Source organism: Miniopterus schreibersii (assembly GCF_964146895.1).
Source record: "Miniopterus schreibersii genome assembly, chromosome: 1".
NCBI lineage: Eukaryota > Metazoa > Chordata > Mammalia > Chiroptera > Miniopteridae > Miniopterus > Miniopterus schreibersii.
The window spans coordinates 134,208,305-134,228,412 of record NC_138101.1 but is presented as its reverse complement, the minus strand read 5'-3'; the positions used below and the strand labels follow the sequence as shown (position 1 = coordinate 134,228,412).

General features: G+C 50.7%; 2 protein-coding genes across 2 annotated transcripts; both read left to right on the top strand.

Moving 5' to 3' along the window:
* The first annotated feature begins 4,806 nt into the window (after positions 1-4,806).
* LRP10 (LDL receptor related protein 10) lies at positions 4,807-10,948 on the top strand. The gene is given in 8 exon segments (XM_081119719.1): positions 4,807-5,015; positions 5,017-5,137; positions 5,565-5,609; positions 6,137-6,272; positions 7,904-8,094; positions 8,212-9,229; positions 9,569-9,698; positions 9,819-10,948. Coding segments are annotated over 8 exon segments (2,274 nt in total). The 5' UTR covers positions 4,807-4,988; the 3' UTR covers positions 10,425-10,948.
* A 4,436-nt stretch (positions 10,949-15,384) lies between these two features.
* REM2 (RRAD and GEM like GTPase 2) lies at positions 15,385-19,732 on the top strand. The gene is made up of 5 exons (XM_081119992.1): positions 15,385-15,541; positions 16,771-17,112; positions 17,355-17,428; positions 18,145-18,352; positions 18,675-19,732. The coding sequence occupies exons 1-5, from the start codon at positions 15,439-15,441 to the stop codon at positions 18,968-18,970; spliced, it is 1,023 nt and encodes a 340-aa protein (XP_080976118.1). The 5' UTR covers positions 15,385-15,438; the 3' UTR covers positions 18,971-19,732.
* Positions 19,733-20,108: the final 376 nt, after the last annotated feature.

Genomic DNA, 20,108 nt, shown 5'->3' with positions numbered 1-20,108 from the left:
TGTAATGACTATGACTGACAGCCATTGACTAATTGATTCATTCAACAAACATTTATTGAGTACCTAGATGTACCAGACATTGTTTTGGGCACTGAGGAAATACAAGTAAACAAATAGGTCCCCACCCTCATTAAACTTATATTCTTTTTTTCTTTCTTTTTTTTTTTTTAACTTATATTCTTGTGAGAGGAATAGACAGGAAACATGGTAAATGAGTAAAATATATACTATGTTAGATAGTGATAAGAATTTTCCATATCTTTAAATTCTGCATCCTTTTTTATTAAAAATTCCACCTGCAAATTATCATTCTCTTCTCACATTTTTAAAAAATATGTGCTTATCGATTTTTTTTAGAGAGAGAGGAAAAGAAAGGGAGAGAGAGAAACATCAACATCAACATGAATTGACTGCCCGGCTGCCTGTTGCACGCCCCCTGCTGGGGATCAAACCTGAAACCTGGGCATGTGTCCTGACCAGAATGGAACCAGACCTCCTGGTACATAGGCTGACGCTCAACCCTTGAGCCACCGGCCAGGCTTTTCTCACATTTTACTGTAAGCATTCAAGAGAAACCAGGCTGCTTCTTTGACATTTTGCTTAGAAGTTTCTTCAACCAAATATCTCATTTCATTGCTCACAAGTTCTACCTTCCACAAAACACCAGGACTCAAACACAGTTCAGCCAAGTTCTTTGCCACTTGATAATAAGGATTGCCTTTCCTCCAGTTTCCAATACTCCTCAACTCCATCTGAGACCTCCTAGAATAACTTTTACTCTCCCTATTTCTACCAACATTCTATTCTGCTCACTACCATATATTCTCTAAGAAAACTGAAGCTCTCTCTACAGCTCTCTTCTTCTTCTTCTGGACTGTTAAGAATTGCCCTTAACAGTCCATTCATGGCAATGTAGGCTTTCTCTAGCATGCACCTCCAAACTCTTCCAGCCTCTGCCCATTACCCAGTTCCAAAGTCACTTCTACATTTTTAGGTATTTGTTAACAGCAGCACCCTCACTTTGCAGAACCAAGTTTCTGTCTTAATCCGTTCAGACATCTATAAAACAATACTATCGACTGTGTAGCTTATAAACAACAGAAATTTATTGTTTACAGTTCTGAAGGCTGGGAAGTCCAAGTTTATGAGATCAACATGGTCACTTTCTGGTGAGATTTCTCTTCCTGGTTCATAGCCAGTGCCTTCTCGCTGTGACTTCACGTGCAGAAAAAGCTAAGGATCTCTCTGGAGCCTCTTTTATAAGAACTAGTCCCATTCTGAGGGCTCTACCCTCATGACCAAAGCATCTCCCAAAGGCCTACCGCCTAATACTATCATCTTTGGAGATTAGGAAATCAACATTATAATTTGGAGGGACAGTGTTCAAAGGACAGTGCAATATAAATTCAGTATCTGGCATCATTGGTTTTCTTAGCTTTGTGCATGTTAAACCTGATAAACTTTTCACTGATTTTGAGGAGGGGGGACATCAATTTGTTGTTCTACTTATTTATGCATTTATTGGTTGATTCTTGTATGTGCCCTGACTGGGGATCAAACCCTCAACCCTGGCGTATTGGGATGCTGCTCTAACCAACTGAGCTGCCTAATCAGGGCCTAAACCCTTTTTTTAAAAAAATATATTTTATTGATTTCAGAGAGAGGAAGGGAGAGGGAGAGAGAGAGAAACATCAATGATGAGTCATTGATCAGCTGCCTCCTGCACGCCCCCTGCTGGGGATTGAGCCCGCACCCCGGGCATGTGCCCTGACCAGGAATCGAACCTCAGTCTCCGGAACATAGGTCGATGCTCAACCACTGAGCCATGCTGGTCAGGCAAACCTGGTATTTTTTATTGATACAGTATCAAAAACAAATTGAGGGGGACACAAACATTCAGACCATAGAACCTTGGCTCCTGTACATGCTAGTAGTTTGATCTTGTACAAATTATCTAACCTACGACTCAGTTTTCTCAGTTGTAAAACAAGGACAAAAATAATACCTACTTCCTAGAAGTGTGGTGAGGATTAAATGAAATACTATATGTGAAGTACTTAGAGCAGTGCCGAGCATATGATGAGCACTCTATAAAAGTTATCATTTTTAAAACCAAGCACCTGCCCATTTTCCACTGTTTCCACTATTTTTCATAATTCCTCAAAGTGTTCCAAGAACATCTCCATAGGCCCATTCCTAAACGTACTTTATGGTCTAGGATGTGATTTATGTGAGCTTGATCTCTTAAATTCACTAAACAAATTAAAGCTTAAACTCATAAGCACCTTGGTCCTCGCTAATTTCTTCCTCATCTTTTTTTTTGGCTTGAATTCACTTTCAAATATGTCTACCATAGTGCTTAGCACTCAGAAGGCATTCTAATAAACATCTATAGGATGAATGTTTGTTCTACCCTGGTGCAGATTCTTGGTGATGATGATGATTGCTCCCAACAGCATAAATCTTGATTTTATTTTCTGCACATTTCTGTTTATTCAGCATCTCAGACCATGGGCTCTCTTCCTCCTTCCCCTGCCCCCCACAAGTCTTCCTGTCTCACCACCATCTGTCCTGCTTCCTTTCCACATTTCTCAACCACCAACATGCTAGCTCCCATGTGTACTCTCCATGGCTTTCTGGCTTTTTAATTTATATATCTGACCTCTCTTTCCAACTAGACTGAAGCTAACGTGAAGTCTTAAGAGTTCCAGGCATCAGCCAAGTACCCAGTATAGAGAACCCAGCCAAACACTCTACTAAAAGCTCCATGATCGCTTTCAGGACTTAATTTTTTTTTTTTAAAGGTTTCATTGATTTCAGAGAGAGGAAGGGAGAAGGAGAGAAAGAAACATCAATGATGTGCCCAGCCGGTGTGGTTCAGCAGTTGAGCATTGACCTATGATCCAGGAGATCTTGGTTGGATTCCTGGTCAGGGCACAAACTAGGCTGCTGGCTTGAACCCCAGTAGGGGGCGTGCAAGAGACAGCCAATCACTGACTCATCATTCATGTTTCTCCTTCTCTCCTTCTCTCTTCCTCTCTCTGAAATCAATAAAAACATATTTAATAAAAAATAAAATTAAAATAAAATTATTTTTTTAAAAAGAAAAAGAAACATCAATGATGAGAGAGGGTCATTGATCAGCTGTTCCTTGCATGCCCCTTGCTGGGGATCCAGCCCTCAACCCTGTCATGTGCCCTGACAGAATCAAGCCGTGATCTCCTGGATCATAGGTTGATGCTCAACCACTGAGCCATATAGGCTGGGCAGGACTTAAATATTTTTAATTTCCCCAACCTCTTTGCCCTCCTTCCCTTTGCTCAACAGCCTCCTCATACATTCAGCGTTCTATTTCACCTCTCATTAATCCCAAGGGCTGCAGTAGAGACTAGAGAGAGGTAGGGCACAGGACCAAGGATTTGGTCCAAGCAGAAGGCCTTTTTATGCCAACTCTATGGCTTCGGGTCTTGCTGAGGTCCCAGTTTTAAACACATCAAAACCAATATCATTAACATAAAACTGTTTTATATCATTTGTAAAGGGGTGAGAGTAGTAAGGATCCAAGTGTATGTTTTATCTCGAAAGTAAGATCACCTAGGTTCAAACCTCTGTTTCAGCATTTACTAGATCCATGATCTTGGGAAAATACTTAACCTCTTTGTACCCAGAGTTTTCTTATCTGTAAAATGGTAGTAACAATAGTATCTCAACTCACAAGATTGATAAGAGGAATAAAAGAGCACACACTTGGAAAGTGCTCAGATTTGTGCCTGAAACGTGAAAAAAAGCTCAAAAAGTATTTGCTATTGGTATTATTATTACCTATCAGTGCCACAGGAAATTGGTAACCTTAAGCCAACATAAATGAGAAATATCTTCTGTGACTAATTATAACAGTAATAATAATAATTATTATTATTACCAGGTATGGAGCACTTCCTATATGCTCAACTTGTATTATCTCCCTAAAGGATTGACAACAACCTCACGAGGGAGGTAAACTATTATTATCCCCATTTTACAACTGAGAAGCACAGAGAGGTTAAGTAATTTTCTCAAGATCACAAAGCCAGCAAGTGGGGAAGGCACATTTATTCCTTTATTTACCATTTATTGAGTTCTTACTGTGTCCTGTGGGTACAAAGGTAAACAGGAAGTTTCAGTTTCCAGAGAAGAGGCGGGGCAGGGGCGGGAGTGACAAGTAAACAAATATTATAACACCCCGTGGTAATTTCTATAATAGAGGCTCAGTACAAAAAGCGCTACCGGATCTCAGACACCGGGACAAGAAAAGTTCTGCGAGCTTAAGCGTCTAAAAGAAAGACATGACAGTTACGGAATAAGCAGCTGTTCTTTGACAAACGTGTCCTGTAACAAACGACTTACACCGAAAGGAATAAACGAAGCCGAGTTAAAAGTGGAGACGGAGCGCTTAGTCTAGAAGCCGGTCTGACCAGTCCCGGCTGCGCCCGAGAAGGGTTAAGGCGGGGCGCGCGCGGCTGAGCAGAGGTGGGGCTACGCGCGGCCCCGCCCCCGCCTGCCCCGGCTGCTCCAACCCCTAGGCTGGCTGGGGTGCCGCCCGGGCGACGGCCGGGGAGCTGGCGGTGCTGCCCGTCCTTGGTCCCCACTCTCCTGCCGCGTTCCGCAGACTGGAAGCCCTGGAGAAGTGGAGCCGCCCCCGGGCCGGCCGTGCAGGTGACGGTCGGCAAAGTTTGGCTCGAAGAGGAAGTGGCCTCAAACCCCGGCAGGTGGCGGCCAGGCCCGGACCCGGGCGCTCGCGGCCTGCAGGCGGGCTCTAGGCGAGGGTGCGCCCCGCAGCGGGGCCTCGAGCCGCTTGCCGGGGCTTGGGGAGCCGGCTTCGGGAGAGCGCGCGGCGGCTGCCCGGAAGACAACTCCGAAGTTGGCTAGAGGCACCGCCCCTGCTGTCCGGCCGCCGCCTCCCCGCCCCCAGCCCTGGCATCCGGAGCACCCGCCGCGTCGCCCCGGCCATGGAGCCCCCTCGGGGAGGCGGCACTGGGGGGCCTGGACGCTCGCGGCGGCGCCTCCTCCCCACTGGGTAGACGACAGAAGCTCCGGGACTCGTTCTGCTGCTCCGGACGGCTCGGGATGCCGCCACTCATCCTCTTCCTCCTCTTGGGTAAGGAACCGAAACGAAACTCCTCACCCGCCCCCACCCACGCCCCCAGGCCTGTCACCTGCCCCGATGCTCTAGCTCCCTCCCTCCTCTGCGGCCCCCCTCACCCTCCCCTGCCAGCCTGTGCCCCCAGCCCTGGCCGCGGCACCCAGCGCTGCCCGCCCCAGCCCCCGGGAAGTCTTTAGACGCTCCCCTCAGCCCTCAGCCTCCCTCTGGCTGCCCTAGATCTTCATACCTACCCCTCAGGCCACGCTGCCGGACCTTCCGTTGAGATCGCTCGCTGCAGGCACTCCCGCTCCTCCACCCCTTCCCGGAGCCCCTTCTGGGACTACCCGGAAGTCCCAGGTGGCTCCCTGTTCTCCTGGAGTTGTACAGGTGAAGAAAACTTCTAAAGGACTCCCTCTCTTGCCCTTTCTCGCTCTTCCTCTAGGAGGCGCGCTGGCCCATTCAGACCGGATCATTTTCCCAAATCCTGGTAAGTAGATGCTGCCTCTGGGGCCTTGGGGGTTGGTAAAATGAGGGAAAAATGAGGGAAGAACCTAGTGGAGTCTCTCTTCCCTGAAGTCTAATGGTACCTACCATAGGTTTTGAGTGGAGATTATCCACCCTTTATTTTACAGATGGGGAAACTGAGACCCAGTGTGAGCCGTCACCTGGTACTTATGTACTATTTTGTTTTCCCTCCAGTATCCATGCTTGATCTCTCTAGCCAAAATGTAGTCTTCCTAAGGGTAGAGACAGTATTTCTTGCTCCTCCTGGCCCAGGGGCTGGCACAAGGCAGACCTCAGATTGTTTATGCTCTTGATACTTAAGGTGAAGCTATGATGCATGTGGGAAGGAAAGGCACCCACTGAAGACCCTGACTGTATAGAGTATGGGTGAGGAGGGGAAGTTTGTTTGCTCCTTCTTGAAGAGCCCAGGCCCTTGGAGGCCTCAAGCCTGGGGAGGGGTGGGATGGTAACAGACTCTCAACCAGTGTCTCTGACTGCCTCTCTCACCAGCCTGTGAGGACCCTCCAGCAGTGCTCTTGGAAGTACAGGGCACCTTACAGAGGCCCCTGGGCCGGGACAGCCGCAGCTCCCCTGCCAACTGTACCTGGCTCATCCCTGGCAGCAAGGATCAGACTGTAATGGTCAGGTGAGAAGCACTGCAAGACCTTATTCCTCTCTCCTGCCCCTCCCAGCTTCATCATGGGAAAGCCTTCAGGGAGCACTTCTTCATGGAATTTCTTTTTTTTTATATATATATATCTCTTTATTGATTTCAGAGAGAGGAAAGGAGAGGGAGAGAGAGATAGAAACATCAATGATGAGAAAGTCACTGATTGAGCCCGCAACCCGGGCATGTGCCCTGACCGGGAATCGAACCCTGATCGCCTGGATCCTAGGTCGATGCTCAACCGCTGAGCCATGCCTGGCCGGGCTTCATGGAATTTCTATCCCTGTCAACAGGGGGAGTAGTAGAATTTGATTTGGCCTAGTCTGTCCTAAAAGCCTGGCTTATTCTGATCCAGACACAGTGAATTGGAGCTGGGTAGGGATGGACATCTAGCTTGGGTCATGGTTATCTCTGAAGGTCAACAGTCACTCTAGAAACAGTTCTTGGACTCCTATATGGCTGCTCTGAGGAGGTCGTCAATCCTTGCACATCCTTACCTAGGATTCAGAGCTATTCCCTTAATCAGCTAGAACCTTCCTCAGCCTCCCCCAGATCTCTTGAATAATCCAGGTCTCCCAGGCTCCTCCAACCTTGGGCCATGGGTTTGGGCCCATGTTAATTAAGTACCTGGCTATTTGCTTCACACAGTTCGCTTCTCATGAGTTTACCGAGAAAGGGGTAGGTGAAGGGAGAGGGCAATCTGTGGAGAGGCTTTTGGAGCAGAAGGAGCTATGGTCATCCTAGGTCCCACTACCAGGCATTTGGAGGGGATGGCAAATTATGGTTAATTTAACTGTATGGTAATTGCCAGTTACTGCTAACACTGTACTTGAGTGACTGCTGCAACAACTGGAAAGCAATACACCTGTTTTTGTCGCAGGCCCAGAAGACAAGTCAGTTTTCCTATGAGGCTCTAGGATGTATCTCATAGTCTCAAAGGTGCCACTGGCCTCTGTTAGGACTATTGCCATTGACTACTAAGAATTCAGTTAGCTGAATTTTCACTTGGCTGTTTGAATTGTGGATAAGTAGATGTTTGTGCTTTTGGGGGTAGAAAAGGCCTGGGGGAGGAAGAAGCCAGCGGTGGTCAAGAATATCTCACACTGCCTGGCCGGCGTAGCTCAGGGGTTTAGCATCGATCTATGATTCAGGAGACTGTAGTTCGATTCCCAGTCAGGGCACATGCCCGGTTACAGGTTTGATCCCCAGTGGGGGGGCATGCAGGAGGCAGCTGATCAAATCACTCTCTCATCATTGATGTTTCTGTCTCTCTCCCTCTCCCTTTCTCTCTCTGAAATCAATAAAGATATATTTTTTAAAAACAAATTTAAAGAGTATCTTACAGCCCTGGCCAGTGTCGCTCAGTTGGTTGGAGCATTGTTCTATACACCAAAAAGGCTGTGGGTTCAATTTCTGGTCAGGACACATACCCAGGTTTTGGGTTCAGCCCCCAGTCGGGGCTCATACGGGAGGCAAACAGATCTATGTTTCTCTCTCTCATTGGTGTTTCTGTCTCTCTCCCTTCCTCTCTCTAAAATCAATAAAAAAACATATCCTCGGGTGAGGATTAACAAAAAAGAACATCTCACATCCTGCTCTCCCCCCTGTAGGTTCCAAAAACTGCACCTGGCCTGTGGTTCAGAGCGCTTAATCCTGCGCTCCCCTCTCCAGCCACAGATCTCCCTGTGTGAGGCACCTGCCAGCCCTCTGCAGCTACCTGGGGGCAATGTAACCATCACCTACAGCTATGCTGGGGCCAGAGCACCCATGGGCCAGGGCTTTCTACTCTCCTACAGCCAAGGTAGGCCAGACATGGATGTCCACGGGGCTATTAACACAGGCAGTAGAAGCCCCAGGGAGTGGGGAGGATCCCACCATTTCCGGTGCTTCACAGCCCTTCTCCATGGTGCCTCTGCAGATTGGCTGATATGCCTGCAGGAAGAGTTCCAGTGCCTGAACCATCGCTGTGTGCCCTCAGCCCAGCACTGCGACGGGGTCGATACGTGTGGAGATGGCTCAGATGAGGCAGGTTGCAGTTCAGATCCCTTCCCTGACCTGACCCCAGCCTCTGTCCCCACCCCACCCTGCAATCACACCTTGGAAGACTTCTATGGGGTCTTCTCCTCCCCTGGATACTCACACCTGGTCTCAGTCTCCCACCCCCAGTCCTGCCTCTGGCTGCTGGACCCCCACGATGGCCGGCGCCTGGCAGTGCGCTTCACAGCTCTGGATCTGAGCTATGAAGATGTAGTGCATGTGTATGATGGTTCTGGGCCCCCTGAGACCTCCCGGCGGCTGCGCAGGCTCACCCACTTCAACAATGGCAAGGCTGTCACCGTGGAGACGCTGTCTGGCCAGGCCATTGTCGCCTACCACACGGTTCCTTGGAGCAGTGGTCGGGGCTTCAATGCCACCTACCATGTGCAGGGCTACTGCTTGCCTTGGGACCAACCTTGCGGCTTAGGCTCTGGCCTGGGGGCCAGCGAGGGCCTAGGTGAGCGCTGCTACAGTGAGGCACAGCGCTGTGATGGCTCATGGGACTGTGCCGATGGCACAGATGAGGAAAACTGCCCCAGCTGCCCACCTGGACACTATCCTTGTGGGGCTTCTGGCACCCCTGGTGCCACGGCCTGCTACCTGCCTGCCGACCGCTGTAACTACCAGACCTTCTGTGCTGATGGAGCAGATGAGAGACGTTGCCGGCACTGCCAGCCTGGCAACTTCCGATGCCGGGACGAGAAGTGCGTGTATGAGACGTGGGTGTGCGACGGGCAGCCAGACTGTGCCGACGGCAGCGATGAGTGGGACTGCTCCTATGCCTTGCCCCGCAAGGTCATTACAGCTGCAGTCATTGGCAGCCTTGTGTGCGGCTTGCTACTGGTCATTGCTCTGGGCTGCACCTGCAAGCTCTATGCCATTCGCACCCAGGAGTACAGGTCAGCTGGCTGTAGAGGAGTGGGGAGTGAGGGTGAGACAGGGCCCCTGCTGCCACAAACTATGAGGGTGCCATGTTGGGGATAGGTTCCAGTGACCAACTTGTTGGTTGGCTCATGGGGTTATACAGCTTGGGGAAAGGGGTGCTCCTCTGAAGAAAGGACAGGTCTAGGTTCTGAAAGCAATCTCAAGGAAGGAGGGGACCTTAGATGACTTTTGAGAAAGCCATGGCATAGCTTCAGTTGTCTTGTCCTGGGTTTGGAGGAAAGAAGCCTGTCCAGGCTAAGTCAGGCTGCTCTAGCCAGAACCACCTGTGACTGAGCAGCCCTCATTCCTTCCAGCATCTTTGCCCCCCTCTCCCGAATGGAAGCTGAGATTGTGCAGCAGCAGGCACCTCCCTCCTATGGGCAGCTCATTGCCCAGGGCGCCATCCCACCTGTGGAGGACTTCCCTACAGAGAATCCTAATGATGTAAGTCGCTACACCCAACCTGCTCCCAACTTCACTGTGGCCCTGCCACTGTCCCCTCCTCCTTTCAGGCTTCTAGCCCTCCTCACCCCTCTGACTGATGTGTGCCTCCTCTCCTTGCAGAACTCAGTGTTGGGCAACCTGCGTTCTCTGCTACAGATCTTGCGCCAGGATATGACTCCAGGGGGTGTCTCAGGTGCCCGCCGCCGCCAGCGGGGCCGTTCTATGCGCCGCCTAGTGCGCCGTCTCCGCCGCTGGGGCCTTCTTCCTCGAACCAACCCCCCAGCCCGGACCCCTGAGACCAGATCCCAGGTCACACCTTCTGAAGCTCCCCTTGAAGCCCTAGATGGCAGCACAGGTCCAGCCCATGAGGTTGGGGCAGTAGGTGGGCAGGATGGAGATCAGGCACCCCCACTGCCTGCCAAGGCTCCCCTCCCATCTCCCAGCATATCTCCAGCCCTCCCTACTGTCTCAGAGGCCCCAGGGCCACTGCCCTCAGTGCCCCTAGAACCATCACTGCTGTCTGGAGTGGTGCAGGCCCTGCGAGGCCGCCTCCTGCCCAGCCTTCGGACCCCAGGACCAACCCAGCCCCCAGGACCAACCCGAACCCCACCTGAACCCCACACAATAGTCCTGTCCCCAGAGGATGAGGACGACGTACTGCTGGTGCCACTGGCTGAGCCGGGGGTCTGGGTGGTTGAAGCAGAGGATGAGCCGCTGCTTGCCTGAGGTAACCCGGCTCTCCTGGCCGCTCTAAGTCACAGTGACAACAACCCTTTAGAAAGTAGCTCAGCTTCCCTTCCACTACTGCCCTCCCTGACCCTAGGTCTGAGGGGACTTGGCGAGCCTCCCTTTGGCCCTGTGTAGCTGCTGTCAAGTTAGGTGTCCCTCAGGCAGAGAGAGAGCTCACACAGAGCTCCCTCTGCACCTGGCCAGAGATCAGTCTCTTCACCACCATCCTCTCCTCACACCACCACCATTTGGGTGGTTCTTTTTAAAAAGTAAAGTTCTTAAGAGGTCATTGGCCTGAACACTCCATCCTTGCTAGTCCCCCACCCAAAAGTGGCCTTAAGCACCAGAATGCCAATTGGCTAGAGACCTCTAGCCCCCAAGGGGAGGATTTGGGCAGGGCTCTGGTTTTGCCAACTGTGATGCTTCCTGTAGGGCCTGGCTCAAAAAAAGAGCACAAATGCTTTTGTTCCATAGCTAGGTCATTACCCAGAAGGTTGAAAATAAAGGAATCAGAAATTTAAGATTTTTTTGCCCTAGCTGGTTTTGCTCAGTGATTAGAGCGTCGGCCTGTGGCCTGAAGGGTCCCAGGTTTGATTTCAGCCAAGGGCACGTGCCTTGGTTGCAGGCTCCATCCCCGGCAAGGACATGTGCATGAGGCAACTAATCAGTGTGTCTCTTTCACATTGATTCTTCTCTCTCCCACTCTCTCTGAAAAGCAATGGAAAAAATGTCCTCTGCTGAGGATTTAAAAAAATAATAAGATTTTTGTAAATGAGCTGTGAGCCTGAGCCCTGCCTCTCTACCAGTCTCAGTTTATGCTCACCTCACTTTGCCCCTTCCTGTGTAGGCCTTTCCTCTGCCCTCTTCCTTCTAACCACACCCTCTTGGTTTTTACATCACTCAGTGGGTAAGAAAATCCTAGAGACCCTAACAACCAACCCTTTCCACCTCCACTCACCACCTGGTGCCCAGCTCTACAGTGATTGACACCAGGGTGAGCACCAAGCCTCTCTATTCACAGCCCAGCAGAAGTCTGGTGAACTTGCTGGGCCCTGTAGCTGGAAAGGTTTCTATTTATGGAGTACTCCCAGAGTACAGATCATAGGAGCAGATGTTCCTGTGGAACATGGGAGTTTTGACCCCTGCCCGCCACCCTCTACCCCCACCAGACACTTACAGTCTGTCCTAGGCAAGACAGGTGAACCTTGAGCCAGGCTGCTTCAAGGCAAGCAAAGATGAATTGTGAGAAAAATCAGAAACATTCGGGGTGTGAAAATGCTGGCATCTACTTGGCCAAATCTAAGAGGTCTTTCTGGAGAAAGGCCCAAACTAGGTTCTAAAGAACACTGTCTAGTTGGAATAGAATTGTGATTTCTAGGCAGGGTGAATGTCCACAGGATAAGCAAACTAAGCAGACTTGAGGGTGAGGGCTGTAGGCTAGACCCTGAACCTCCTCAGAAAAGGGGTTAGAGCACAAGCAGTGGCCAGAGCCGAAGAGCTGGAGAGGGTGATGGAGGAGGGAATGATCTGTGAAAAATGTTGGAACTCAGCCTCTGGTAAGCAAGGTGACAGAGCTGTCCCAGAGTTTGACTTGAAAATTGGGACAAAAGATATAGAAGTTTATGGGGGTGGCTATTATACCCCAGGAGCAGAGCTGAGACATCCCTGACAGAATGGTCCCCAGGGAAATGCTCAGTCTCGTACTTACCCTTCCTGGCTGGCCTGGCCTATCCTCACCCCTCTGGAAGAGGGCCCTGTTGATTACACCCTGTCAACATCCTTACATGCAGCACTAATTGCATAATGTTTCCTCTTTCCCAGTTAGCAAGAGCCTAAGGAATGGCAAAAAGGGTATATGGTGTAGTCCTGGGATCCTGGCATCTTGGCTCAGGAAATACCCAAGTTTCTTTCACTCCAGACCCTCTTTAGAGACTGGGGAAGGGGCTCCAGAGATCTTCATTCTTGCTTACTGTTCTCTCTTTGGGCCTTCCTTCCCAAGTGCAAACAATCCCTGGGTCCCACCAGTGTTAGACCCATGGACAGGGAATGTTGATTTCCCTCCATGCCTCCGTCACCTGGTCTCTGCCTTCTTCCTGCTCCTGTCTTCCCTACAGCAATCTCAAAAACCTTCAACCTGGTATCTTCATCCCTTGTCCAACTCCAGACCTTTTTTTGTAACTTGAAAGCAGACAAAGATTCAAGGTAAAAGAATGCTCCTTATGATGGATGGAATGCCTCAGAATGCTGGAGGGAAGACTTAAGGGTAGAGTTCACTAGGAAGACCTGTGTATATTAGATTCACAAGCCTGAAAGAAGCTTCTCTAGGTGCTGGGTGCGTGCTCTAGGAGATGCAAGCACTAACACTACTTTTATCAGCCACAGTGAAGCTCCAGGTTGGCAGGGAGAAGGAAATGGCCTTGTACAGGCAGTAAGAGAAAACTAAAACAGAGGGTCCTACCCAGGAGAGGGTGGGGCATTAGGGAACATTCACTGAAGTTTATTTTAACCATGGCCCATGGAAAAAGAAAGAAGGAAATTTCAAACACTATCAGGATAGACACCATTATCCATGGTGCCCAGTATCAAGGGTATAAGAGGACGAGGGAGGTGTTCTCAGCTTAAGAGGGGGATCGGCTGAGATTACAGAATTCAGTTCTTACGGAGCAAAATCTGGGCCTGAACCAAGCTCCAGTTCCTGCTGGGAGGGAAGAGGGCCCTTCAGCCACACAGCAGAGGCTGTGGGAGCACCAAGTAGTTGGGCATCCTGCTAAGTGTAAGATCCTTTATCCTATGTGGCCAACCCTCATGACAAGGCTATACTATGGGCATCATAACCCCATGAGCCAATTCCCAGGTTTAGAAGCAGCATCCAGGGAATTAAGAGACTAGCCTAAGGCTCTACAGAGAGGCAGATTTAAACCTGGATATATTCACTTCCAAATCTTGCTCTTGTCCCACTATTCCATAGGATCTCCCATTCCTGAGGGAGCTTGGAGATGGACCGGCAAGTACACAGCCTCTTACTAATGGGAGAGAGATGGTGGTTCAAGGTGAAATCCAACCTGTGCCTGTGGCTTAAAGCTGGTTTCAAGACAGAAGTCATAGCCAAGAATTCATGCCCCTGATTCACTCTCATCTGATATCATAGAAATGAATCCAACCACCTAATTGAGTTTTCCAGCTACATCAAGCTCACCCCTTTATAATTTAAAACTTTTCTAAAAACTCATTTTGGAAGGAAATCATTCTAAAACATTACATTCATCTTCAGTACATCTGCAACATAATATAAATTTTTCTGGGATGCTGAGGATCATTCATAAAAACCAATGACTCCTCTTTAACAATGTTTTCAGAAGTTATAATAGTGTCAGGGGGCTGTTTGCCTTTATGTCAAATGACATTAGGGCACTTTTTAAATGCTTGTGACTGCTTTAAAAGGTTTTTGTGGTGTTGCTTCCCTTACTACCAGGCTACCAGGGGTTACTTGCTGCTCTAAATGTGCTTCTGGTCTATGAGTACATGAACACACAGGAACACATTAAAATTGTGAATAAAGTAAGGATAAATAGTCCATGATTGAAGACTGGAGAGTCTATCCAATGAGTAAAGTGCATGAGTATTATACCTCTTCAGGAGTCGTTTCTGCTCCCACTAGACCCCACAATGTTGCCCTGTAGTTGAACTCCAGACAAATGAACTGTCACTGCATGTTAGTCCGAAGATTACCAGTTGCCTCTTCGATTGGAAAAGTCCACTGAAGATTGCAATATGGCTTGTTCCCAATAATAGGAGACAGTTGGAAAATTTAAGACAAGGAAAGCAGCATAGGGTAGAGATGAAGAGCAATCTTTGGCATTGGAAAGATGTGGGTGGGAGTTCTGGTGTCCTTACTCTTTTTCCAGCTGCATGATTGATTTGAGGACAGGCTGCCTGCCTACCACTCTGAGTCTTACAATCATGAAGATGAAAAGAAATAATGTAGAAAGGTGCTCCGCCCAGCGTGTGGCAAAAATGGTCCAGGAGGGGCGAGGAAATCAGAATGTTTGCTTGCTGGTGTCAGGAAGGAAGGCCAAGACTAACTAGGCAGAAAAGGAACAGTAAAGGAGACACGCCATCCTGACTTTGCACAAAGAAGCAGACATTGTGTGTCTGTCTGGTGTAGCCCAGAAAGCCTGGTGGCTGACCCATAGAGGGATTGGAGGGGAGGGGCTGGCACTCTACAATCCACCTTGGGGTTGGGAACCCCTAGAGGGTTAGTCTCTCCCTTTTTTCCTGCCCTTATTAACACTAGGTTGGTGGGCCTGGCAGGGAGGGAGAGAAGAAAGGAAGTCCCCACAATGGTTTGCACCACCTGAAAGTAGTGACAAAAGGAAGCTGCCCAAACAAAGCCCCCATCTGCCTAGGGACCAGGCTGGGAAATGAGTGCTTTTGTGGGTCTTAGCCCAGGAGTGGTGTGGGGAAGGAGAATATGGCAGGGAAGCTTGATGGCAGGGTGGCTGTACCGTCTCTGCATTTCTTTTGGTTTTACCTCTAAGCCCCTCCATTTAGCCACAGAGCACCTACTCTGGGCTGTACACTGGGCTAGGGGTCTGGAAACACAGAGACAAATGACCCATAGTCCTGGCTCCTAGAGAAACACCTCTCAGTTCTTGTATCCCTACCTCCTGCCATCCTCAGCTCCCTTACCCACCAACCCCTTGCCCCACTTCTCTGAACCCGTCTCTTCTGCTCTCTGACTTTCTTCTGTTTAAGTCTTAACCAGGCTCTGCTGTGTGTGTGCTCCCAAAGGGAAGTGACACAAAGGGGGGTGGGCAGAAAGGAGGGAATCCCGCTGACATCACTGTTCATTAGCATGTGTGACCTCATCGGGGGCGGGACAATTTCCCCAGGTGTCTGGGGGGGAGGACACGTGGGGGGGTATTTAAAGGGAAAAGCTGACAGTGCTGTTGATTGAGGTATCGGGTGCTGTGAGTCGCCGGGCTGCACACACACACACACACACCAACCGATGCATTCGGACCTGGATGCCGACATGGACACGGACACAGAAACCACAGCACTCTGCCCCTCTGGCAGCCACCAGACGTCTCCACCAGGGACACCCACACCAGGTGAGGTAGAGCTGGGGCAGGTTTCGGCTGGAACCATGGGGGTGGGAGCTGAAGCTTCGGTGGGGAGGTCAGAACTAGGGGTTAAAGGAGCTTGAACCCAAACAGCAAGAGGGGAAGAGCAAGTCAGTAAGTGGGGAAGCCTCCCACTCACACTAGGAATGGGGCTGGACTGGGGGTGAGGGGAGAGCTGTTTAAACGCCCCCCCCCCCTCGCTCTCAGGGCTTCACTAGGGAAATTGGTGCTTGGCTCCCTAGGTCCATCTCATTCCCAAGAGGCTGGATGGAGGGGCAGGAGAGAAGGGGAAGGGGAAGGGGCAGCCCACAAGCCTGGGAATCACGGGCAAGGGGCTGCCCTGGGGACCTGTTGTAAGGGTTTCTTCTGGCTGCTGGAGGCCCTGGCTGCTAGCCAGGTATTGATCCTGGGCTATTTTCAGCCTCTCTCCATCCCCCTTTGTTGTGTCTGTCCATCCTCCTCCTGTTACCCTGACCCATGCATTGTCACTCTCTCCTGCTGCTGCTCTCTCGCTCTCCTTCTCTCCCACCCTCCCTCTTCCTCACCATGAACTCAATATTTTCTCCAACTCACTGGTACAGCCAGGGATGCAGGATTCTCACACACCAGCCATGCCCTGGGAGATGCTCACCTGCAGGGCCACAGGAAGAGACACCCCCTCTCGTGCATACACCCACACCAACGGATACCCAAAACACATTTCAAAGAACAAAGGGCCCTTCCCTGGGAACGGGCTCCCCACAAAGTTTTTGACTACCACTACCCACCCCCCAGAACATGAGCAGCAGTTTCAGTTTCTCATCCCTGAGCCAGCAAGCCAGGGGGTTGCCAGTGCAGGAAGCAGTAGGGGCAGGGCCTCTCGGCTAAAGGAGGAGCAGCCCCCAGGCCAGAGGCCTAGTCTGGGGGTGTGCCTGTGTCAGTGTGAAGTGTGAGTGGGTGTGCAAGGCTGCACACAGGTACCTCCCCAGCATGGAGCATGTTCTGAATAGGTTTTGGCTGGAACCACTTTGGACAAACCATCAGGTCAGCTCCTTGGTGCCCCACCAATTCAGACTTCTGGGGGAGTTTCAGTGTAAGAGGTCAGATCAAAGATTCTCAGCTCCTTCTGGGTCATGGTCATCAACTGGGCCTCTGAAGCCAGAGCAACCAGGATTGAGCCCTCTAATTATGACTAGGCACACACCCCCCCCTCATAGCTTCTTTCTCTTTGCCCCCAGAAGCAAATGCCACACTACTGAAGAAGTCAGAGAAACTGTTGGCAGGGTTGGACCGGAGTGGGCCACCCTCTGCCCCAGGGGTCCCCAGACGAAGAGGCAGTATGCCTGTCCCCTACAAGCACCAACTGCGGCGGGCCCAGGCTGTAGATGAACTTGACTGGCCACCTCAAGCCTCATCCTCTGGCTCTTCTGACTCCTTGGGCTCAGGGGAGGCAGCCCCCACCCAAAAGGATGGCATCTTCAAGGTCATGCTTGTGGGGGAGAGTGGCGTGGGCAAGAGTACCCTAGCAGGCACTTTCGGCGGTCTCCAGGGAGACAATGCTCATGAGCCGGAGAACCCAGGTATTTGGGGGAGCCCTGCAGGGGTTGAGGGTGCCCTTAGAGCCCTAGTCATGGATGGAAGAGCTCAAGGCATGAGCAGCCCTTGGGGGCCAGAACCTAAGAGGTTTCCCCAATACTTTCTGTGGCAACCTCCCTGGAGGAGGGTCCCTGGTTCTGCGATCTGAGGCATCCCTGGTTACCAGGTCTCACAAGTGTTGGGAGCCTCCTAATGGGCTCTATTCCCTGTCCTTATTTCCCAACAGAGGACACCTATGAGAGACGCATCATGGTGGATAAGGAGGAAGTAACTTTAGTTGTTTATGACATCTGGGAACAGGTGAGAACTAAGATGTGGCTGCAAGCAGGTGATGAACTTTGGGAGAACTGGGAAGGGCAAAGTCTGGCTCAAGGATGGTGGGACTGCAGGTGCTGGTTTCAACATGTATTATCATCTCAGAGCAAAGGTGCACACCAGTGTGCATATCATGGCATTGAGAGCCACTGTCCTTCCAGGATCTTCTAAATAGAGAGGAAAGTTAGGATTTGAATTTGGCAAACCCTGCAGCTGCAAGCCAGGTTAAACATCCTGAAATTGACCCTATCCATACATTTTTTCAGCCTGGAAGAGTCTGACCAGACAGGACAAGAGCTCAGGGCTCTGCAATATCAGGGAAAGGAAAAAAAAAAAGTGAGGACTTGTGAACATTTGGACATAAATGGTTACAATATAGAAATGGGAGACCAGATTACATACACTTGACTAGCAGTCATTTCTTAAGCTTTCTTGAACTTATTTATCAGAAAGTAGGATGGGCTACCCTAGTCTAGGATCCTATGTCTCCAATTCCCCAGTGTGGGGCTCACATTACTAATTTGTCCCTCCCCCACAAATATACCCTGGGTATGGAGATTCTGCCATTAACTAGCTCTGCTGTTCTAAGTAGGTGGCTTCTCCTTCACATCCTTATTCCTCATCCTTGAGATGTAGGTGCTGGACAAGTTTTCCCATGCCTCTAGCCCTGACGTTTCATGACTCTCTCTGCCCATCTGCAGGGGGATGCAGGGGGGTGGCTGCGGGACCACTGCCTTCAGACCGGGGACGCCTTTCTCATCGTCTTCTCAGTCACTGACCGAAGAAGCTTCTCCAAAGTTCCAGAGACCCTACTTCGACTTCGGGCTGGGAGGCCCCACCACGACCTGCCTGTCATCCTCGTAGGAAACAAGAGTGACCTGGCCCGTTCCCGGGAGGTCTCATTGGAGGGTGGGTATCCTGAACATATCCATACTTGCAATCTTAAGGGATCTTCTCCCTTCCATGTCAAGTCACTTCTTTTCCATAAGGCCTTTTCACCGTCAGGTGCACAAACTTAACTGCATTTAGCCCCAGGCTAAGGGCTGTCCCTCAATGCCCATGCCTAGGGCCCTGAGAATCCCTTCTCTTCACTCTCCCTCTCCAACGCCCCTTTCTCCCTCCCTACGACTCCTACTTTGTCCTCCTACTTTGCCCCAATCCCCTTCCACTGCACACCCTGCCCCAGGCCCAGTGCTGCCCCGCAGGCGCCTGAACCGGTCCCTTCCCGCAGAGGGCCGCCACCTGGCAGGAACACTGAGTTGCAAGCACATCGAGACGTCGGCCGCGCTGCATCACAACACGCAGGAGCTCTTCGAGGGCGCGGTACGCCAGATTCGACTGCGGCGGGGCCGCAGCCACGCGGGGGGCCAGCGGCCAGAGTGGGGCAGCCCCGAGGGCCCCGCGCCACCCGCGCGCCGCGAAAGCCTCACCAAGAAAGCCAAGCGCTTCCTTGCCAACCTGGTGCCTCGCAACGCCAAGTTCTTCAAGCAGCGCTCTAGGTCATGTCACGACCTCTCCGTGCTCTGAGCCGCCGTCGCCATGGTCACCGCGGTCGCCATAGTCACCACTCCTTCGGCTCGCCGCCCCGCCCCGCCCCTGTCCGACTTCCTTTGTGAAGACGGTCTGGGAAACAAAAAACTCCCAGGACGCCCTGGTGTGACCGCTGTGGGCGGGGTGGGCGGGGTGGGGGGGGTAGGGGGGCGGTCTCTGGATACCTCACCCCGCCCCCGGGCGCCTAGGAGGCAATACTCAGACTCCAGGGTGGGCGCGCAGAGGCTGGAGGGAGGGGCGAGTTCCAGCGGGCAGGAAGGAAAATTGTTGTGCAAGGTACAGTATTTTGCTTTTTATTACTTCGCGCTTGACCACCTCTCCTGTAAAGAGATCCTAAAACCGAGAACTGGAAAAGTGCTTTGTAGACTCTCTTACAGGGTTTTCCCACCTTTGTATTCTGCACGAATATGCCTCACCTCTAAGACATTCTTAAAGGTAAAGACACAGAGACTTTTCCTAAAATGTTCTGGCTCTTTATCTGCTGCAATTTTCCACTTTGCATTTAAAAAGTTCTTAAAGGCAAGGGCCTGGAAGTGCTGTTTTTGAGAACCGATTCTGTGGTTTATCTTTACACCATTGCACTTCCCCTTTAAGGCTCTTAAAGGTAAGGTGTGGACAGACTTTTGCCTTTTAGATGCTAGCGTGAGATGAGCAGGTGGTAACACCTCTTTGGCCAGGGTCCAAGAGGTACCTGCAAGGGGCCACCCTTCCTTTTTGAATAAATAAATTTTCTACTGCACTTGTTCACTTTAACTTTGTTCTCAACGCCTCCACAGAAGGGATGGAGTAGGAAACTCTGTTACAGACAAGAAAACCCAGGCCCAGAGGAGCAAGAAACCTAAATCTCTAGGAAGGCTTCAGAACTTAGTTTTGATGTAGTCCGTGACAGGTGACTACAGCCCCTTAGAGATAATTGGGTCTAACTCGTGCCTTTTCCAATGAGGAAACAGGCTTGGACAGGAACTAGAAGTAACTTACCTGCTAAAAGTAATTTACTAACTTAGTGACACAGTAGTAGCAAGTCCCCATCTCCTTGCCCTACCTTATACTGCAATAAGCAGACTAGAGGCTACATTTAGCTCCCAGAGCTACATTCAGCTATGATCTGGACTGG